At 49.7% G+C, this 22,081-nt stretch overlaps 1 protein-coding gene across 3 annotated transcripts in view; it reads left to right on the top strand.

Annotated features, from left to right (window-relative positions):
• LOC122393919 (serine/arginine-rich splicing factor SR45-like) overlaps nucleotides 1-22,081 on the top strand; it is a 31,917-nt gene that overhangs the window by 8,847 nt on the left and 989 nt on the right. The window contains exons 2-5 of one of the 3 annotated variants that reach the window (XM_043390392.1): nucleotides 14,449-15,115; nucleotides 15,685-15,856; nucleotides 20,404-20,656; nucleotides 21,600-21,896. In XM_043390392.1, the coding sequence (XP_043246327.1) occupies nucleotides 14,939-15,115; nucleotides 15,685-15,856; nucleotides 20,404-20,656; nucleotides 21,600-21,896 (899 nt within the window). In that variant the 5' untranslated portion in view covers nucleotides 14,449-14,938. Of the gene's footprint in view, nucleotides 1-14,442; nucleotides 15,116-15,684; nucleotides 15,857-20,403; nucleotides 20,657-21,599; nucleotides 21,897-22,081 lie in introns of those variants that run through there. The other 2 variants (XM_043390393.1, XM_043390391.1) reach the window with 2 other exon arrangements.

Genomic DNA, 22,081 nt, shown 5'->3' on the forward strand with positions numbered 1-22,081 from the left:
TGGCGACGCTCGGGCGGCGACGATAGCGGCGACGGGACAACGCTAATGAATGCGTCTTCCCGGCGCCAGCCGCCACCCGGGCGCCTCGTATTATGATAATTGGTTTTATTTAGAAACTCAGCGCGAGCTTTCGACAAATTCCAGCGAAGGCCGCGACGAGCTGCGAGATGTAGATGAGCATCCCGGCCAGCGCTGGGTGGTAAATTAAAACAAACATGAACACAATCGATGGTCGGTGGGTGACAGATTATTAATAGTCTTAATTACTTGGGATAGCCGTTTGGCGCCAGTGTGGTCTGCGGGATACCCCAGCGGTGAGTCAGCGATTTTTGCAAACTGCAACTGGACGTAAATGCGGCAAAAAGCCGAGAGGCTCGCTCGGGTGGAGCCGGCCGGCCGGCGCCCCGTGCTGCGCTGGTGCACCGTCATGCGCCCCTCTCATCTCAACCCCCCCCCCCTCCTCCCACCCCACCCCACTCCTCACTCGACGGCACGAGCGACCAGTCTGCTCGGGAGCGGTCATAACGCTCGACATCGTGACAGCTGTGATTGTCACAATATTATGAGACGTGATGATATGTTTGCAGTCAAGTTTCATGCATGAATCGGCTGTTTAGCAATGTAAACGGTTCGCCTCTCGGGACTACCGGAGGGAGTTTTCCCGTCCAAAGGTGAAGTGAATCTCCTGGCCAATTTCACTCTCATGCACAGAAATGAGAGTCATGGTCGTCATTGGCAGTGTTGACTACCTTTTAACAGGCCACAATGGCCCGACATTTGTCATCATTATGACACAAGCGCCATACAATAGTGTGCCAAAAGCCAAGGCACAGCAAGAAGCGTTGACGGTAAAAACCTATCAGACGACAATAATGAATAGCATGTTTTGAACTTTATCTGCTAAGCAGCCTCTGAGAAATCTTAGACGGTTAATAAAGCAACTTGGTATTTTTGTACTTCTTTGGTTTGAAACGCTTGCACTCTTTTGTTTCTGTGCAGGTTCCTCCCAGCCAACAATTCGCTTGACCTGAAGGGTGGCAAACGTCGGGTAGCTTGGGCTTAGCATTGGTTTGCCCACCTTGATCAAAATCAATGCATTTTTTTACTACGGCTAAACTGGGGCAGGCCACGGGAGTGCCCTACATAATGTGGCTAGCAGCAGTTCAGCCCGACATCCACCCTCGCAACCAAATCAGGCTCAACCTGTGCGGAGTGCGGGCTGATCAAGCTGTTTCCTTCGGCTGACTGGAGTAAAGCAGGAGCTAAGCCATGCTTGCTCGGCTGTTCGCGGCTCGCGCATGCGAATTACAGCGTCAATCAAATGCAGCGTCGGGCTTATAATGGGCTAGAACCAATCGTCGCACAAATAGGGCTAAATTACGGCCGTCCGTAGCTCGCAGAGCGGGCATACCTACCTCTGGCATACCTTAGGCTTTAGTCGGCGTTTTGTGTCATACGCCGACTTTAGCCCGAGCCCTAGCCGACTTAACCCGCGCATGACTGGGGTATTTTCCATAACCCGAGTGACTGAGGGGGCTCTCCAGAGCCCCCCTCCTATCTCCGAAACTACTGGGCCGATCGTCAAAATTCAAACGGCGTCTGATAGCCCCGGAAAAACTGCCGAGCGAAACCTATTTTCATTGACCTCGAGGTCACCGATGACGTCACAGGTCAGGTCAAAGTAAACATTATCGGCATTTTTGCTTGTTTACAATTTAGGCTCTGGCCGCCGACTGCCAAGTCTGATCAGGCTCATTTTTGGTTTATGTACTCCTTGATATATGAATCAGATACCCTGAGGGTACCGAACTTTCACTTCGAATTTTTCAGGTCAAGGCCAGGTCATCCTAGGTCACGAAAACTGTATATCATGTATCGGTCACGTGACGCATGTTTGCATGTTTTATGGTCCATTCTACACGTAGATTTCGAAAATAATGTCGTCTGGGTCATTGAGGTCATTTTCAGCTGAATTTACCGGAGGTCAGGTCAAGTTCAGGTCAGAAAAGGTCAAATTTTGAAAATGTAATTTTTCAACAAAAAGGGTGCCCATCAGATGCTAGTCTGAGCTCAGAAGCACGATGGTGCCATTTCTATTGCTGTGCGATGTCAAAAACGTACTAAATATATATATATATTCGTAAAATTTTGACAATAATGCAAATAACTTGGCTATTTTTGAAGATATTGGGCTAACACTTGCTAGAGTAGTTAATCAGTGTGTGTTCTATCACAAATATTCCGTTTTTTGCGTAAAATCAAAAACAAAAAATCAAAAAAAAATATTTTTTTGTAATTGTAAAAAAATATTTTTCAAAATTTTCAAAAATTTCGAAAATTCGAGATAGCAGTGCGATAGCTAAGTGTATTTTTAGTCCACTGATGCAAATAAATTGGATCTAGCTTTAAAACTAAGCTCTTGAGAGCGTTTGCCGTAATTCAATATTTTGCATCAAAATCGGCCGACATGACGTCACTCTAACGTCATTCCTGGCCAAACTATGGTAGCTAGAAAGTTGAAATTTTAAAATAAGGTGTCAAATTGATGGTGCTGAGGGTACTGCAAGTTTTGTTTTGATCCGTGAAACGGTTTAGAAGATATTGCCGAAAAACGGGAGGATGGCTCTGTAGAGCCCCCCCCCCGTCATGCGTGGGTTGAGCCCCACTAAAATCTCGCGCAAGCCCCACTTAAACTTCCAGGCGTGGGGGGGGCATTTTTGCCCCCCTCCCCTTTAGTTTTTTTCGCTGTATCTCCAGAACCACTGCGCCGATCGTCATCAAACCCTACTTTCCCGTGAATAGCTTTTACACATTGTGACAAAAAAAAATCCAAAGGCTATGATAGTTTGGCCGCTAATGACGTCAGAGTGACGTCATTTCTGCCATTTTCCATAAAAAAAAACGCGGGAGGAGCTGTCAGGTCTATGTACAGCTTTAGAGATACAGAAAAATAATGTTTTAGACATAAAAGGTATGGAATTAATAGGGCTATAAAACTGCCATCTCGGATTTTTAAAATTTTTGAATTTCAACGCCCCAAAATCGACAAATATATTTTTTGAATATAACAGGGCTGTTATATTCAAAAAATATTTCTCGGCTCCGAGAAATCCAAAAAGTTTTTTTTAGATTTCGAAAAAAACGGAATATATGTGAAGGTCCCTACCACTTTCTATCAACATACCAAATTTTAGATCGATACCCTTTATTTGGCCAAGTTATAGCGAAAAAAACTGATCAAAATTGATGACGTAAAATTTTCAAACTCAATTTTTAGCAATGCTAGACCACGTAGCGCAAAACAAAGATAACCATTAGACTCGCCGTGATAAGCTGCATCGAATCATTACCCGTCTTATGCAAAACTATCAACTTTGAAATTTAACATTTTTTTACCTGACCTTGACCTGACTTCCACCAGAATGTGACCTAAACCGTACCTGATGGTCTTATAACCAACACCATTGAGTTGGAAATGTAAAATTGGCTATAAAACATGCATCGCACAACCCTAGTAAAGTTGGGTTCATGTGCTGACCCTTGGTGACCTGACCTGTGACCTGACCTGGTATTATCAGTGACCTCTAATAGCAGCATATGTGCTAGGCAGTTGACGGCCTATCGCTGATTTTCGACAAAATGCGTTTTACTCGATGCTATAGCTTATTCCCTAGAAGACCCGGGTGGAGTTTCACCGGTGATAGCAGCACGCTGCTATTCTGCTGACGTCACATTTGTGGTAGTATTGGAGCAATGGGCTTGTTGACGTCTCCATGGAAACCCAATTTGACACGTGTAATAGCAGCGTGCTGCTATCACCGGTGAAACAACACCCCGTGAACGGCAAATATTTTCATCTTTGACCTGACCTGTGACGTCATCGGTGACCCCGAGGTCAATGAAATTTGATTTCCCTTGGCAAATTTGACAGGGCTAAAGAACGCCGTTGGGATTTTACGGATCTCAGGCGAGTAGTTTCGGAGATACGGGGGATGGGGGCAAAAAATGTCCTCCACCGCGCGGAAGGTGGCCGGGAGGCCCACCGCCTGCCGGGTTAAGCCTGCTTGGGCCCGGAGTTAAACTGCTTGCTGGGTCGTTTAATTCTTTGAGTCTTCATGTGGGCTTTATTTACATTATTTAATTAACCAATATAGATAATGATGATAAGTTGATACTCATCGTGTATAAACGTCGATAATTATTAATTAGCATCATGTTCATAATCATCCATGACGAATTCAAAGGTGAATTAATAAGTTCGGGTATCGGGTACAAATACCTATAATCACCGTATCTGTTCCAAAATGAGGCATTATGAACATAATAAATGGCGTATTTTCAACTTCTTTTGCTAAGAAAAAATAGAAGCTTAGACAATTTAATATTCTTGATTTTTTCCTATTAGTTAAATTCTTTCAGTTTTTCTTGTGCGCTTTTATTGACATTGGCATATCTCCTCCCTGCCACGCATTTAACACACGTCGCATACTGGCCAGTGATGTCATTTTCACTTATGAGACGAGAGCCGTGCTTGGAATCTGTGGCTGCTGAATGTGTTATAAACAAAGAACTCAAGAGCCAAATGTCTCTGACAGAGCTAAAGATGCGATTTTGCACAGGTGACAGGGACCTATAAGGGCCTTGGCCTTGGCCTCGTTTTTATGCACATAAAGTACAATGGCACTGAGCTAAGATGATTTGGAGCATAGAGATATAATATGGAGACGGAGTGCTTAGCTGAATGTCTCAAACCGATTCCTTTTAGAACTGCGAGCTGTCTTGCATTCAGGGCTGAACCGGATTTCACTTTGAGTAGCACATTTTAAGAATACCTAACCTAACATCCATGACCTAACCCTAACCAAGATGTTGCACCAGCCTATTGCATGAATTAATTTTTAAACAGCAAATGTTAGAAAATATAGGCAAATCATTGTCCGGGGATGCCTTTTACAATGTCACGAGACCGTAGCCCCTGAAAATCAAACGCATAATACACGCAAGAGAACAGACTTTCCCGTTTCGGCGGTACGCTTCGACCGATTTTCAGCAATGTCAACGTTTACTTTAAAATGAAATTGTAAGTAATATGACGGCAAAATGCTTTTGAAAGTTCCCAATCAGCGTTACTCATTTCATGAATGCATATAACTCACTGCTATTGATTCTCGAAAATGAAGGCCTCAGCTGCGCTAGCGTTTATCGGAAGTTTAGCGTTCGTTCCGTTAGCACTGCTACAGAGCGAAAGCGAAACTGGAATCCCACAGGAACAGTTGTTTGAACGCGAAGGGGGCATCAAACTTGGTGAAGAAACAATTAAGAGTGACAAGTTTTTGGAACAAAAGGTGCTTCCTGTTAACTACTGGAATCCTCCCAATAAAGATGTTGAAGAGCTTTATTACAAACAAAAGGCAATGCAAGATTTCAATGAAGGACTTTTAGAAGTCAGGGGGTTTACAGACACTGACATTATCATGATGAACAGATGGCAAGGACTGGAAGACGTTCACAACCTATGGGAAGCCGATATGATTCTTTCGCCCAAGCAAAGAGCCATGTATACCAAACAAGGAAAGATTTACGGAAATTTCGATAGTCTGGTGCCGAACTTTTCTCATCCATGGCCGAAAGGTGAAGTGCAATTTTTCTTCGAAAACGAGGGAGCTGATGAACTTTCAAGCGACCTACAGATGGCGATGAGCGTATGGGAGCATGCTCTTGGATGCATCAAATTCAAATTGGTCAACGTAGAGGCATTCATCAATTCAACAACCACTGAGCCTGCGCAGGAAAGTCACGAGCATGCAGACGTCGCCCAAACCATCGATCTCCAAGAGACAACCCCGTCTTCGTCCAACTTCAGCAGCAGCGAGTCCAGCGATATCACCACTGAGCCGCCGCCCCGAGATCTCTCCGGGACGTCGCACCTGCTTCGGGTGACGGTCGGAGACGGCTGCTACGCGTCGGTCGGCTGGCAGCTGTGGAGCACCATCGTCATCAACGACCGCTGCTCGCTGGGCGTCCTGGTCCACCTCCTGGGTCACGTGCTCGGCCTGCCTCACGAGCACTCGCGGCCCGACCGTGTCCTCTCCGTGGACCTCCACACCCAGAACGTGCGCACGCACGACTTCCTGTTCCTGAACCTTGCGGACGGCGGTGGAGAGACCTGCTCCGAGGACGGCTGGTACGATGTCCGCTCCGTGATGCACCTGGATCCGTTCGGTCTGTCCGCCAACAACCTCTCGGCGCTGACGGCTCGCCACTTCCCCGACAGCGCGCTCATGGGTGCCTCCTGGCGACGACCCAGCTACAACGACGTGCTGCGCCTGCGCTCAGCGTACCCGTGCCCGCAGGAGGCGCCTGAGGGGTGTGAGGAGGCGCCGCCCTGTGTCGGCACTCTGGGAGCCGACTGTTCATGCTCACCCCCGGAGGGCTGCTCGTCTCACCGACCTGCGGGGGTCTGCGGGGGCGACCTGCAGCTGCCGGCTCCGGAGGCGCCACCCCAGCAGCTGGTCGTGCCGGCGGTCAGGCGCCGCGGCCGCGTCTGCTCCTGGAGGCTGCGCGCCGACTTCGACTGCGGCCGGGCGCGCCTGACGCTGCGCCTGAGGATGGAGGAGGGTGTGCGCGTGGCGGCGACGGCGCTGGGCTGCGCGCCGCTTCAGGTGGAGACGTTTGACGAGGACCCGCTGGCCGGCGGCAGGAACATGAGCAGTGTGGTGTGTCTGAGCGACTTCACGCGCTGGCAGCCGGAGGGAGCCAATTCGTGGGTGGCCACCAAGGAGGTGGTGTCGGCCGGCCCGCAGCTGAGGGTGGTCATCAAGCAGTACCCGGTGACCAGCCTCGAGCTGACCAGAGTCCTGAAGAGCTTTGAGGTGCGTCTGGAAACCATGGTGGATAAATATTGCCACTGTAGCCTGGCGATATGACCAGGGTGTGATGTAATTTGAACCTTATTGTCAATGTGCCACTTAGGGACACATTTTCTTTCACTGGTCCTTTGGCCTTGTTATCGTTTAAATTGAGAGTTGTGTATTATTTTCCCTAAATCGCAACAAATTGTTCGTAAGACAATGCTCGTTGTTAAAAAAAGACATGCAATGTAATGCAAATCAGATAAATAAGTCAGAACCTAAGAGCATGTGAAACCCCTAAGCCCTAAACCCTAAAACCGACTCTGCTCGGTGGCCCGCTCCCCGGAGCTGAGAGTCCCTCGACAAACGGTCAGAGGTGGCGCTGAGGTCACCCGGCAGGTGGCGCTGTATCGACCTCTCTGTCCTCTGACTTCTGAGACGACGACCCTGCCCGGCGAGTGCTTACAGAACTGATATATGACAGAGATGACTACTGACACCGACACATGGTAGTGGAAATGTCTCAGTCAGCTTGTCTGAAGATCGCCTTATGCCAGGCCAGCAATCGCCTTATCATTCCCTGGCCAGTGCCTACATACACTCCTGTACCTAAGGCAATAACGGATAACCCATCATAGGTATATAATTGCCTTTGATTTCAGGCCTCTGATCATCCTCGATACACACTTATCCATCCCGGACATCAGAACTTCTGTTCCATTCTGGACAGTTACCAGTCACCATTCAACGTGAGTAGCTCCGCAGGAGAAGGCTCACATTCTGTGGGGGGGCCGTTGGTGCGGCATGTCTCATCGGACAGGCACAGCTGCAGCGGCGGCTGTGTGAGGGTTGTCCAGATCAATGTCTCCCCTGAATCCCAATATCAACTGCCATTGGCCCTGCAATGTTTCATCACCGAAAGCATACAAAAATAATGAAGCAAAAAATCCCCTCACGATAGGGGAAGTTGGGGCAATGCCGGAGTTGGGGCAAAGCCGAAATTAGAGATATTTCGAAAACCGTAAGACATGGATGCCACCTGTCAGTGATGCTCTGAAGCTTAAGTGACTATGACAGAGATGACTACTGACACCGACACATGGTAGTGGAAATGTCTCAGTCAGCTTGTCTGAAGATCGCCTTATGCCAGGCCAGCAATCGCCTTATCATTCCCTGGCCAGTGCCTACATACACTCCTGTACCTAAGGCAATAACGGATAACCCATCATAGGTATATAATTGCCTTTGATTTCAGGCCTCTGATCATCCTCGATACACACTTATCCATCCCGGACATCAGAACTTCTGTTCCATTCTGGACAGTTACCAGTCACCATTCAACGTGAGTAGCTCCGCAGGAGAAGGCTCACATTCTGTGGGGGGGCCGTTGGTGCGGCATGTCTCATCGGACAGGCACAGCTGCAGCGGCGGCTGTGTGAGGGTTGTCCAGATCAATGTCTCCCCTGAATCCCAATATCAACTGCCATTGGCCCTGCAATGTTTCATCACCGAAAGCATACAAAAATAATGAAGCAAAAAATCCCCTCACGATAGGGGAAGTTGGGGCAATGCCGGAGTTGGGGCAAAGCCGAAATTAGAGATATTTCGAAAACCGTAAGACATGGATGCCACCTGTCAGTGATGCTCTGAAGCTTAAGTGACTACAATTATCGCATGTTTGTTACGAGTCGTCATTCGGAATACCTCGGCTGTGAGGGCGCCAAGAGCGTTTTCAAGGTACGCGTTCCTTGTTCTACATGCGCCTTTGAAGCTGCATTTCTTACTCATTATGCTACCGTTTGTCTGGCCAATTCGGTCAAGTAATCTTCAGCATGTCTTTGCATAAGTGTGCTGCCTATTTGAAATTTATACGGCACGCATAGGCGCGGGAGCCGGGGGGGCAGTGGGGGCAGCTTGCCCCCCCAACTCTGGGGCCGTGGGGGCGGTGCCCCCACAGCTTTGAGACGGAATACCACACTTTTTTTTGCAAATGTTTTCTTTTTTTGTTGAAAAAGCCGAGGGGTGAAAAATAAGTGGCCTAAAACCGGTGAGAAAACTAGATTTGGGGGTACCCTAGGTTGATCTCTATTATGGTGTGCCCCCCCAGTCGGAAAGTAGTTCCCGCGTCGGCACGTTGAAAAGTTATGGGCCTGCAAATGAAAGTATGGCTGGCTGGGGTAATGCCGAAAACGTGCAATTACGCACGTTAAAGCACGCTACGTGGACTTTACTGCTGTAGAATAGCAACGCGAATTTTTAGTCACACAAATTACACTTTCAACCGACACAACGGCCTGTTACCTATAAGGAATTATTTACCTGGCATTTTCTTATCATGTCACACAATTATAACTTCCAGTGGACCAAGCGTCCTCAAGCTCTTAAAACGCGTGTCAGCTTTGATAAATTCTGGATAAAGTTTGAGATAAAGTGGCAAAACATCAATGTCGGCATTCCCCGTAGATCATTTCTCCCATTTTCGGCTTTCCCCGCAGTCCGGGGCAACGCCGAAAAAGTCACTTCTTTGATATTTTTAGTTTGTGCGCTTAACGGTATGCGAATTCATCAAATGCGCCTGGTATGTTTGAAAGGCAAAAGACTGGCCTCTCGAATGACGCCAACAAGAATAGCTTATGTTGTCTACCTTGCGTGCTACGGGCGTCATAAAAAAGTATTCGGCGTTCCCCCAACTTCCCCTACATTCAAGATCATGATGGGCGGGATTCCTCACGGTCAAGAGCAAATTAGCAATGCTTAAAAATTATGTGAGTAGTAATTAAACAAATACAAGGAGTAGATGCACGCGTGGATTTTAATTTGTTTCTCATATGTTTCATAGTTATTAAAACATCCATGACAATGGCTGGTCCTCGTCATCACCAAGCCCAGCCAATAAGACAGCACCAAAGTGCTCCCGTCAAGTGTCACATCACGTGGTGTTCGATACACCGACCCCTAGCACGGGCCCTCTTTGTCCGGCTATGGCACACTTCCTCTATTTCACAATGCACGTGTCGCTAACGGTAGACTCTCACCGACCTGCCGGCAAAGTTACGGGACCTGGCTGAAATAACATCCCTCCTTCCCGATTCTGAGGCTGGCGTGGGCTGAGAAGGACGGTCTGCTCACTTGCAGTGTCGCGTGTGGGAGGACGCGATGTGGTGTCGGTTTGCCGGGTTCGCCGGGTGGCCTGCCTAATGTCTGCGGGATAGTCGCAGCCAACAGTCCTATCGGGCAGTTATTTTACTCGATACATCTCCTCTCACTGAAAAAAGATGTACGGGAGAGCTGGAGTCATTGTGACCTTATATGATGTTTTCTTTTCCCGAGTATTAACAAAAAGCTGCCTGCATATTGATGTCACAACGTCCTAGATAACGTTGTTTGCCAATACGTGGGTCTAAAAGTGCTGCATAAGCAAATAAACCTCTGGGAGGCTCACAAAACATGGACCGAGTATAGTTGGTCCTTGTATCACAAAAACTATAGCGCACTTCACCACGCTCTCTGAACCCAAGTAGCTCCTCGAACTGAGGAACGACACGCTCCTTTCTTCGTGTGACAAATAACACCATGTCACTGCCCTCACGCCATCCTGTCCGTGTCACGCTGCGCCAGTCATTAATTAATGGAGCAGCGCCGGAACATGACCCCTCCCGTGCCATTATAATCACGAGCGGTGGTCTCGTGACCTGTCTCGCCGAGCCGGGACTCTGTCGGATTTCGACTGACACGGACACGGTGTCACGGTATGGGACATATGGCTCGTCTGTCGTGATGGTATGACAGTGCGGGAATAACGGTCAGGGAAGCACAGGTTCGGTAATGTGGGCCTAGAATCTCTTATTAATGATGGACGGGAATCGCTCCGAATGCGAACACAATCTGGTGCAAAGACAGCAGGAAATACGAGTATGTAAACTGAAACACATAATAAAATTTAAAACGGATCTCGGCGCTTCGAACTGATGACTCCCCATAACTGATTGGTAGATTGTGCCGCAGGACACACAACTGGCTGGTACAGTCGTGTACAGGTTGATGGTCCCCTACTCTTTATCCACCGGGTTCCTATGGCTCAGCATTGGCAGCAGCCGCCTGGTACCGGTAGGCTGTGCCGCATGACCCGAGAGTGAAGCGGCACAGTCTACCCACGCTGTTTGACATCGGCTCGGGTCGCCGGGTGGAGCGCTTTGTAGACCAGCTGTCGCGTCAGACCAGCGCGGGGGAGGGGCTCGTCTCGGTGGTTGGCGTGGGCTGGCGAGTGGTGTGGGGCGTGTTGGTGGACCATGGGGGCTGGGCGGGTGTGTGTGGTCACTTGCTGCATTGCACATTTTGCGTCACTTAACAATTGCATTCCTGTTTTTGCTAAGCACAATGCACGGAAGACCCAGCGAATATAATTTACTTGTGCATTGTGCAAAACGTGATTTGGCACGGTATCGAGGCAACCATAGGTCTTGTGCCACATATATGCATGATATTTAGGCAATACGCTTATGAAAACGGTAGATTGATCGGATTGATCCTGGATGTCAATTCGTATGCTAAATGTCGACATGTAATAAATGAAGGAATGAATGAATCAATCAATCAATCGACAATCGACATGTAGATATAAAACCGTATAAATGGCTCGCAACCACTAAAATCAAACTAGATCCTAACTCGGAAAAGTAGCCGGAGCCCCGATGAGGCTCGAACCGGGACTCCACGTTGAAAGTTTTGCCAATGATCCATCATCATTCCACCAAGCTAGAGCGACCGGCACCCGAAACCACAAAAACATTCATTGACTTTGTTGCCGACCTCCCGGCCCCGCCGCCCGCCCGGCCAGACTTTGCCCCGGCCGTGGCCACCATCCGGTGTAGCTCAGCGTAGGAGTGCTAGACTGTCAAATTGACCGGTGTGAGAGGCCCGGTTCGAGACGCTTCGCGTGCTGGATGTTTATTTCTGTGTCCGAGGCTATGCGATTAGTCCACTTTTCAGAAAGATTATTTGGTGACAGGTCTGTTTTCTTTCTTTGCTGCAATTCATGAGGAGACCGTATGGACCCTTACCTGTCCTTCCGCACCCCACTTGGGAGATTTTGTGAATATCTCAAAAGCGAATTTTCGGAGGGTGGATTACGATCGGTTCTACGCGACAAGTGACCACTCACACCCAGCCCCAGGTCCGCTCACTCCCTCCCCACATCACCCCCGCCCCACACCACACTCCAGACCGCCTCATCCACCGAGCCGAGCCAAATAGACAGGTCTGACCCTTATCCCCCCTCCCCCAGCCGGTGTAACGCAGCGTCCGGTCAAATCGCTCTACCAGGCGACCCGAGCCGGTGTCATACAGTGTGGGTAGGCTGTGCCGCTTCACTCTCGGGTCATGCGGCACAGCCTACCGGTACCAGGCGGCTGCTGCCAATGCTGAGCCATAGGAACCCGGTGGATAAAGAGTAGGGGACCATCAACCTGTACACGACTGTACGGCTCTCGCGAGAATAAGCGGTAGGTTTTGCACTTTTACATTTCCGGTTATGTCTCAGAAACTAATCGATCTACGATGAAACCATTTTACACGATCGTGGCCGGCTTGTGAACCAACAAGTCGATCGCATCTTCAACACTTAAAAGCTTAAGACGACGAAGACATAGCCTGAGGTACACTAAATTTTCTAGGTGCAAAACCTACCGCTAAAACTCGCGAGACCTGTACATTATACCACACTAAACATAACTGTACCGCATTACACCCGACTGATTGGTAGACTGTATGGCACTACACACAGTACTGACTGTTAGACTGTACCGCACTACACACAGTACTGACTGTTAGACTGTACCGCACTACACACAATTGACAGGTAGATTGTACCGCATGGCACACACAACTGACAGGTAGACTGTACCGCACTACACATACAACTGACAGGTAGATTGTACCGCATGGCACATACAGCTGACTGGTAGAGTGTACCGCACTACACACACAACTGACAGGTAGACTGCACCGCACTACACACACAACTGACTGGTAGACTGTACCGCATGGCACATACAGCTGACTGGTAGAGTGCACCGCACTACACACACAGCTGATTGGTAGACTGTACCGCACTACCTACACACACAACTGACAGATAGACTGTACCGCACTACACACACAACTGACAGGTAGATTGTACCGCATGGCACACACAACTGACAGATAGACTACTGTACCGCACTACACACACAACTGACAGGTAGACTGTACCGCACTACATACACACAACTGACAGGTAGATTGTACCGCATGGCACATACAGCTGACTGGTAGAGTGCACCGCACTACACACACAACTGACAGGACAGGTAGATTGTACCGCATGGCACATACAGCTGACTGGTAGACTGCACCGCACTACACACACAACTGACAGATAGACTGTACCGCATGACACACAATTGATATAGGGTTTGACAAAAACCTGCTGTCCGCATTCGACCATATAGAAAGAAGGATAAATGCTCGTACACATGAAACATTTGCATGTGCCGATCGACAAAAATATCCGTTTGCCTGGGTGTACACACAATGTTCTAGTGCTAAAAGCTCGACAAGTATAACAAACACACAGATGCAGCTTGATTATTCGATGCTCACTGCCCAGCCTTATAGTGCTCGGCATCGATTTGCGCCATCGCATTTGTTCCGCGGGCCGCGCTGTTCTGCTGGTTGCCCTGACGACACCCATTCAGCCGGTGTCAATATCGTGACGTCATTAGCCCACTGAGCGCCGCCGTCAGCTGATGTTTCTATTGGGACTGTGACTGGCAGATCCGGGAAGATAGAGGGATGCATACGGACGGCGTCGGACAATGTTCTAATCAACGATCCATCCAGATGCAGTACCATTGACTTACATACATAGCAGTAATTCGTTGTCTTGATCCCCCCCCCCCCCGACCCCCGAGATCTCCACCTCTGCTTTATCGATAAAAATATCAAGGCGCTTATTTCAAATCTTTCGAATAAAAAATGTGTTACGAAGACTTAACAATGATCAGGCATATTGGTTGATCAGGCATAGATTGGTAAAATGGATGGTTGGATGATGTATGGAGGTAAAATGCATAGATGAAAATATTTAGATTTACAGTACAAACAGTAGTTTTTTGTATTTACAGTACAAAAAAAATACCCATGAGATGATTGACCTGTGCGAGGTATATGTGTAACAAATATAGAATAAATGGCTCAGCACTTTTTTAGTTCTCGCTTCTGGACCTCGCTATACTTTTGTCATTTGTGTCTTCTTTGTTCCACGCATTGGCCTTATCCGAGTGCTAAGCTCGCAGTATTGCTGTGATACTGCGTTATCATCGTCATTTCAAGGCGAGTGACTGTTTATCTCTCTCTGTGGGCCGATTGACTGCTGACGGGCCACCTCGGCCGCTCGCTGGGTGCACAAGTTTGCAGCTGCGGGTCCGGTGGAGGGTGCTGTTTGTTTGTTTCGGTTCGCACCGCCACCGACGGCTGATCAGCTGAGCGCGGCACTGGGCCCCGTCAGCGCCGCGCCAGACCCTCACCGGTATACTATTCGCCGCCATGGACTGGATAGTCGGTCAACTATTGCTCCGTAGAGGGCACCGCCAGCCTCGGGCATCGATTTTCTCCGGCCTCCTGTTTGCCTTGGCGTGGACGCCGGCCGGAGGGTCGGGCGGGCGACATGTGCTATCGATCAGCTGGCACGATGCGGCCGGCTGCAGCTCGGCTTCAGTGCGGCGTGCACGGCAGCGGCCGGTGGCCGTGTGCGGACGGTCGTCGTCACGCTGCGCCTCGGCTGTGACCTTAGTTTTTCCGGCGGCGCGCGGACAAAGGCCGGCTGACTGGGCTGACTGCGGCGTGCCTTTGTCGGTGAATATCAGCTGAGCGGGAGCTCCGGCGTCAGTTCGCCGCGCGGACTGGTAGAGTGAAGACGTCTACAGTGGATTTTTCGTCTTCCAAATCAACTGCGACAACGTGTAGCGATTCGACAAAATAGATAAATGGTTATATTTTGTGCCTTATCTCGCTTTCGACCGACGTGAGGTGTAAATTAGTTAGTCGGCATGAGTGGCGGCGAGTCTGCCGTCCTGAGGTCAGCCAAGCCGCATGTCGGCAAAGAGAACTCGATGCTTCCGCCGCTGACATCGCCCAGCCGCGTCCTCTCCCTGTCCAGGGGGCAGAAGTTCGCCAGCCCGAAAGCCGGCCCCGTCCGCCGTCCAAACTCGGAACAGGATGCAAAGGTGAGCTTATATGTGTTCAACGATTGTTATTGGTGTTAAAAGATTAGGCCAAGGCTGTTAAGTTAACTGGAGGGTACGTAAGGTGTAGCAAAGAGATCGATCATTTTTATGTCGCTTCTTTGTAATAAACTTTAGGTATAATGTAGATAATGTTCGCAAATAATGTACGGAATGCACTTTTCATTCGTTGTTTGGATATCTGTAGGCTACACAATTCATTAGGTATGAGAGAAAGGCGCAACACCTATTGTGCAGGATGCTGTAACATAAGCTCATTAATGTATTCCAAATGCGGTATGCTATTTAAAATAGCTTGAACGTACGAGCCTTTCAGCTACCAGTAAAACACTGAAACACTACGTACCTACATACATTATTTTGATTGACACAAAACAGGAAGATGTCGTGCCCATTTCCTATCAATGAATCCAACAGGAAATGCTCGTTTGTTACCTAATCTGTATATTTTACGATTACGTTTTGCGATGCCTTTTACGTAGGTCCATCATTATAAACACAAATCATAGTGTTTCTGCCATTTTAAAGCTGACTAAATATTTTTTTTTCAGGTCCACAGAGCTACTTCACCGATAACAAATGCGTCGCCCGAGAAAACGGCTCCAAATCAACAGCGGAGGATACAACAACTAGAAAAGTCCATCCTTTTTATGCGAGAACATCATGAGAAAATTGTGTCGGCATTGCATGAAGAAATTGAAGAGTTAAAACGAAAAAATAAAGGTAAGAAACATGTCCTACCTTACTTTTCACACGAACTAAGCTTAAACGTATGGTTGCCTACTGCTATACCTACATACCTATACCTATAGATCGGGAATGCAATGACCCACTTTAAATTTAGGTCCATCACATTGCGAAATTGAGGCACATTTCCTCAATTGTGAGCTCGTGTTTACATAAGTACCTACAACTTACTATAATAAATAATAAATATGACGAACAAATCCCTTTATGCATTTCTTGACAAGCTTTTGGCCTACCTTGACCATTATGAGTATCGCAGCTTTCATATTGGGCACATCTTGATCTTGATAATCCAATATTCAAAGGTTATGCATACACGAAAAAATCATTAGTGAGTTTCCGTTGTAGCGCCTTTGTCAAGCACGGCAGATTGCGTGCCGAAAGACCGCCTAATAACGATTCGACTGGCCCAACATATCCGGGGATAGTGGGTCAGACCGTCTGAATTGGCTGAATTGTATAGCATACATACTACTCATGTATAGGTGTACTCATAGATCACTACCGATATATGTATGTATAGTGGTCTCATATGGTGTATTATATCTAACCTTTTGCGGCGATTCGCGCTAAGAGCATGTGTTGGTGAGGCCAACACTGCGCGTTTGAAGTATGACGGTATGGTGTATGAAACTGAAGCTGAGGTATGATGTATGGAGACAACCGACGAATCAGCCCGTTAAACGTACCCACGTTGACGTTTTCCAGAGAAAAACGACCAAAAACATTCACCTGTAGTCTGATTTTCATGCATTCCTTACATGCAGGCATAGGTACAATAGGTAGGTAGAGTTCGTTTCGGACATAATGTGTGCACTTTGAAAGTTCATCACACGACCTTCAGAGATTAAATCGCTAATGATTAACCCTCGCGGGCCCGGGGGGGGCGTTTTTCGCCCCCCCCCCTGGCGAATATTTGCGATAACCCCCGAACGCTTAGGGATAGGAAGGCGAAACTTTCAGTACCTTTTCTCCCATCAATTTGACATCTTCTGAAGTAAAAAATTTGGACCTAGCTCCCTTGATGACGTCACAAGGTCCATTTTTCTAGACCCCTGCACGGCAAACTTCGGCGTCACAGACGTAAACTTCAAATAGCTGCTAAAAATAGAGTTTTAGAGATAAAGACAAATTACGAGCACGGCTGCGTAGCGTTTGACCTAGAGAAAAATAGAAAATAGTTTTGGTGACCTGAGGTCAGAGGTCAGGTCAACGACCCCGAAATGTGGTTTTAGTTTTTCGCAAATAACTTCGACAAAAATGGTCCTAGAGCTACGGCAATGGTACCATCGCATTCGCCTTGTCAAGCCGCGTCGAATGATATATATTTTGTTCGGAAAAGGTCAAGTTTCATGTTGACCTCATGTGACCTCGAATGACCTCTGGTTGACCTTGACACATGAAAGGTCGTTTATGATGGATTTGTACCCGCTGATCACGAATCTGGCATCTATTTTCCTCTAAGCCTTCATTTAGAACTTCCGGATGGCAAAATTGTATTATTTATTATTACTAACTTGAATCAGTGAAATAGCCTCTAGCAGGGATACTCTTCTGTGACCTTGACCTTTGAGTAGCCTTGCATCGTAAGATGAACCACAAATAGGGAACTGATAAGCCTCAAAACATTTCAAAACATCTTGGAAGTTAGCACGCAAGATGTGCGAAAAAGTGCCAAGTTTGAGGTCAATTTTGAGCGTGACCTTGACCTTGACCTTTGATTTGGAGCACATTTTCAGAATCTTTAGACTCTCTTCTTTCGTTTGACACCCAATTTTGCCGGTTTGATGCAGTCTGCCGTCCTTGAGAAGGCTTACTTTGAGATCACTACACATGTGCCGGTTTTGGCCTTTGACCTTGACCTCTGACCTTGAAAATTGACCTGAGGTCAAAAATTTTAGGTGCATTAGAATTGTCTCGTAAGGACCTTTCGTTTGGTATCGCTTTTGTTTCCGTAGCTCCCTTATTTACGGAGTTAGACAGGGGGGGGGGGCGAAAAACGCCCCCCCCCCGGGCTGCGGTGGTTGGGATTACCCCCCGGGCCCGGCCGGGTTAAGAAGGTAGGTAAGTTTAGGTCAGTACAAGCTGTTGAGTGCACTTAGTTATATGGACACGCTGTGTTATGTGTAGGCCACGATCTATTGCGCACCTTTCAGTCATGTGACCTTTGTTGACATTTGCATGCTGATCGGCTAGAAGTGCCGGCGCACGATTCAGGCCACGACTATCTACTTTGAGGATTGTGTGTGTTTTTTTAAAGCATTTTGCAGGTTTCAAGCCGATCGGAGGCGCTAGGAATCTGTGTTGAATTGGAGCTAAGTATCTCTACGCCTGAACTGGAGCTGAATGCCTTGAATGACATCAGGGTTCGGTCTCTCCAATGTCACTAGCCTACCGGAATTTGAGGATTTCGATTGGTCCGTATACATATGTGACGAGTGGCGGCGAACTGTTCACAAGTATAGAGTCGTCACGACTGGCGGAATAGAGACGCGAGAGAAACCGGATATCTTATTCAGGACCCAGTCGAGCCGTGCGGCTGCAGCTTTTATTAGAGGCCCAGGATCCATGCCCAACTCATTTCTGACCGCGCCAGTCTCAGACTTTGACCTTCATTCACCCAGAAGGTGGAGGTTAAAGTGGCTCCCTGGTGGCCCCTAGTTGTAGTGGCCCGGGTTTTGGCCACCCACAGAGCCCCAAAATGACCCGGCGGCGCCGCGGCTGACCCTGAGGGCTTCTTCAAATGGCCGCGGTGTGCCGCTGCCAGGGTTTCGGTGCAGCCACGGCCGGCCGTTTCCACAGTGGCGGTCACCATTGATCGGCCGCAGTGGAGCGCACACAGCCGGCTGCGGGCCGGCCGGGCACGCGAGCCGCGCGGGGCGAGGTCAAACCGCCCCGGGCGCCAGGGCACGCCACCACAGCTGACCTCGTGACCTCTGTGGTTTGAACCGGCCGCCGAGGGTTGGATCAGGGACCGTTGAGGTATGGAGAGGTTATCGGGCCATCTACATGGAGAGAGACGTAGTGTCCCTCCCTGCAGGTTCCACACGTGTGAGACGTTAGCGGGACGGATGTGTGGGCGAGGAGAGAGGTCCTGCGCCACACGCCGATGGGATTTGGTCACCAGAGGGGTGTATGGGAGGTGGCCGCCACCGTCACTCGGTGATTCAGATATTTGGCCGGCTGGAGGGAGGTGATTCACCCGGTGGGAGGGGAGGGATCACAGGGCCACCCAGGGGTCAGGGTGGTGGGGACTGGGGTGTGTCCGCCCGAAGGGAAGACGCACCACTGCGGAGTGGCTCATGTAGGAAACACAGGCTGGGTATCCAGACAGCACACTGATATCGGGCCGGTGTGCCGTTGATTGGTCATTTGTCTCCTCTCTGACTGTCTGGCTCTCCCCGTCTTTCTTTCTTTCTTTCTTTCTTTCTTTCTTTCTTTCTTTCTTTCTTTCTTTCTTTCTTTCTCTTTTTCTCTTTTTCTCTTTTTCTCTTTCTCTCTCTCTCTCTCTCTCTCTCTCTCTCTCTCTCTCTCTCTCTCTCTTTCCTTGCAAGTTGCAAGAGTGGCGGAGTGCGAGTATGAGCGCCGCGTAGTTCTGTCGCCAGCGGAACAGAATGCTGTACTCGTATATAGGGTGTCGTCCACACCGATCTGAGCGGAATATTAATGCTCTGCGCTCGGCCACTGATGGGTGTTTTGTTTGTCTGCTGACTCCCCGCCCCCTCAGAGCGGGTGACCTCGAGAAGCAGCAGCCGTCTCTGTCTGTCTCCGACACGGCGCTCCAGGTGATTGGACATCACTGTCTGTTGGCGAAGCGATGCTATCGGCCCGTATACGGCCGCCGACCGCCGGGATGTTTTGTTTTAATTAGTCGTGACCTTTTATGTGACCTTAACCTCGACTAGAACATGATTGCAGTTTGTTAGTAGAATATATGGCAGTCTGGCTACCGTCTTGACATGTGGTTTCAACATTCATCCTCGTGGTATATTGTGAACTTTGTTCGGCCGTATTCATGACATGACTTGCCATGACGACGACACGACAGCACTATATTGCGGTTGGAGTCCAGGCCACGAAGGCCATATAAGCTGACTCTGAATTCCTGCAGCTGTCTGCCCCGTAGAAACAGCCCCATATCACGTCTCCGGTGGGCGGTTAACATCCGTATCCGAGGGCCCCTTCTGACCGCCCCTGACTCAGTTATTGGGGCCGCCACCGCAAACTGAGAAACTTTTGGCGGACTTCTTACGAGAGCCAAATTCATTAGCTCTCCCGGGCAGCCGTCGTCCGCTGAGATACGATCACCGTGACGAGCGACCGCTGCAGACCGGATAAAGCCGGGCGAGTCCCGGCGACGGTCCAAATACAACCTCGCCAGAAACTTCCTCGAACCGTTATAGCATTCTGCGCAGTCTAACCATGAGCCAAGCCATTCATAATTCCCATCGTCTAATGGGCACCTGGCCCGCCCATGTATAAGACCGCTGCCACCACTGTCTAACTCCGTATGTTTTCCTCAGAGCTGAATTACAGACTGGTGATGTCGCCTGCCAGCCTGCCGGCGCACCTACTCAGCCCTGAGGAGGACCAGCCGCCGGCGTCCTCTCCGCGTCACCAGCCGAGCCGGGCGCCCTCCGCCGCCGGCTCCGGCCACCCCGTCCAGCTGGAGCTGCTGGAGGGCGAACTGAACGAGCTGCGGGAGACGCTGAGGGTCGAGAGGGAGCGTGGCGACCGGCTGGCAGCGCACCTCAGACAGGCCGAGGCTGCTGGGAGGTGAGACGGGACAGAGGGGGTGAGGGTGGGACACTGAACTCTAATATATACTGGGAGCATTGGTGACTTGTTTTTGTCTATCGATTTCCGCCATGTTGTGTATACCAGAAATATAAATTACATGTACGGTAGCAGAGGTGCAGTTTAGTGAGAGGTACACTACTCAAAAGTGCTGCTGCTTCATGCTTGCAGTTTGATTGCAGTGATCAACTTTTCAAGACTTTGGTATACACAACATGGCGGAAATCGTTAAACATTCTGGCCCATATACGGCCAAGGCGAGTGCCTCCCCCTGGGGTGGGAGGTGTAGGAAACAGAGAGGATGAGGGTGCAGGCCCAGAAAGGCGAGGGGACAGACAGGCAGAGGCTGCTGGGAGGCGAGGAGGGGACAGAGGGGACGAGGCCGGGGGGTGAGGGGGACAGACAGGCAGAGGCTATACTAGGAGGTGAGGAAGACAGACAGGATGAGGGTGGGAGGTGAGGGGTGAGGGTTAGGGTCGAGGGAAGACTGAGGGGGCGATGGTGCTGGAAGGTGGGGAGGTACAGAAGGGTGAGGCTGGGAGGTGAGGAAGACAGAGTGAGGGCACGGTGACTATAAATAGGTGAGGGGGAGGGCGAGAGAAACAGACAGGCTGAGGCCTGGGGTAAGGAAGGACAAAGGCCGAATTTCAGGGGAAGGCTTTAGGTACTGGCAGGTTGGAAGGTACGGAGGCAAAGACAGGGAAAACAACATAATTTAAATGCGCAGGCCGAGGCAGGCATGTAGAGCCAGAGACAGGCCGATGCTGGGAGGCGATGGCGACAGAGATGGACCGAGGCTGGCAGGTGAGGGAGAAAGAGGCGGACCGAGACTGGGAGGTGAGGAAGAAAGGCGAAGTCGTCTTCAGTGCTATTACCGACAGCCGCCCATTTCTCACAGCCTGACCCGTCCCTTCGTCCCCAGAGAGGTCCCGTCGTCTCCAGCGTCGTCACCAGCAGACGTGACGGCGCTGGAGCAGCGTCTGACCGCTGCCGAGGACACCATCCGCCAGCTGAGGAAGGAGAGGGACGACTGCCAGCGCGAGATCCAGAGGATGCGCGGCAGCGTGCAGTTCCGGCCTCCGTGGAGAGCAGGCGGCCAGCCGGTCCGCCCGCCGCCGCCGCCACAGACCAGCCGGTCAACGACCAAGGCGGCAGGCGCAGCGGCGGCGCAACAGCAGCTGCCGAGACTGCCGGCGGCCAACGGCAACGGAACGGCAAGGTGAGATGGATAACGGCAACGGAGCGGGATAATGGCAACCGAGAAACGGCAACGGAACGGCCAGGTGAGAGATAACGGCAACAGAGCGGGATGCTAGCAACAGAGTGAACGAGATGACAAGTGCCGTATTATCAGCGATGATACCGGTAGCGCCATATACAATGTCGTTTCTTTTCCGAAATAGC

The sequence above is a fragment of the Amphibalanus amphitrite genome, unplaced genomic scaffold (genome assembly GCF_019059575.1).
Source record: "Amphibalanus amphitrite isolate SeventyFive unplaced genomic scaffold, NRLGWU_Aamphi_draft 000562F_arrow, whole genome shotgun sequence".
Taxonomy (NCBI): domain Eukaryota; kingdom Metazoa; phylum Arthropoda; class Thecostraca; order Balanomorpha; family Balanidae; genus Amphibalanus; species Amphibalanus amphitrite.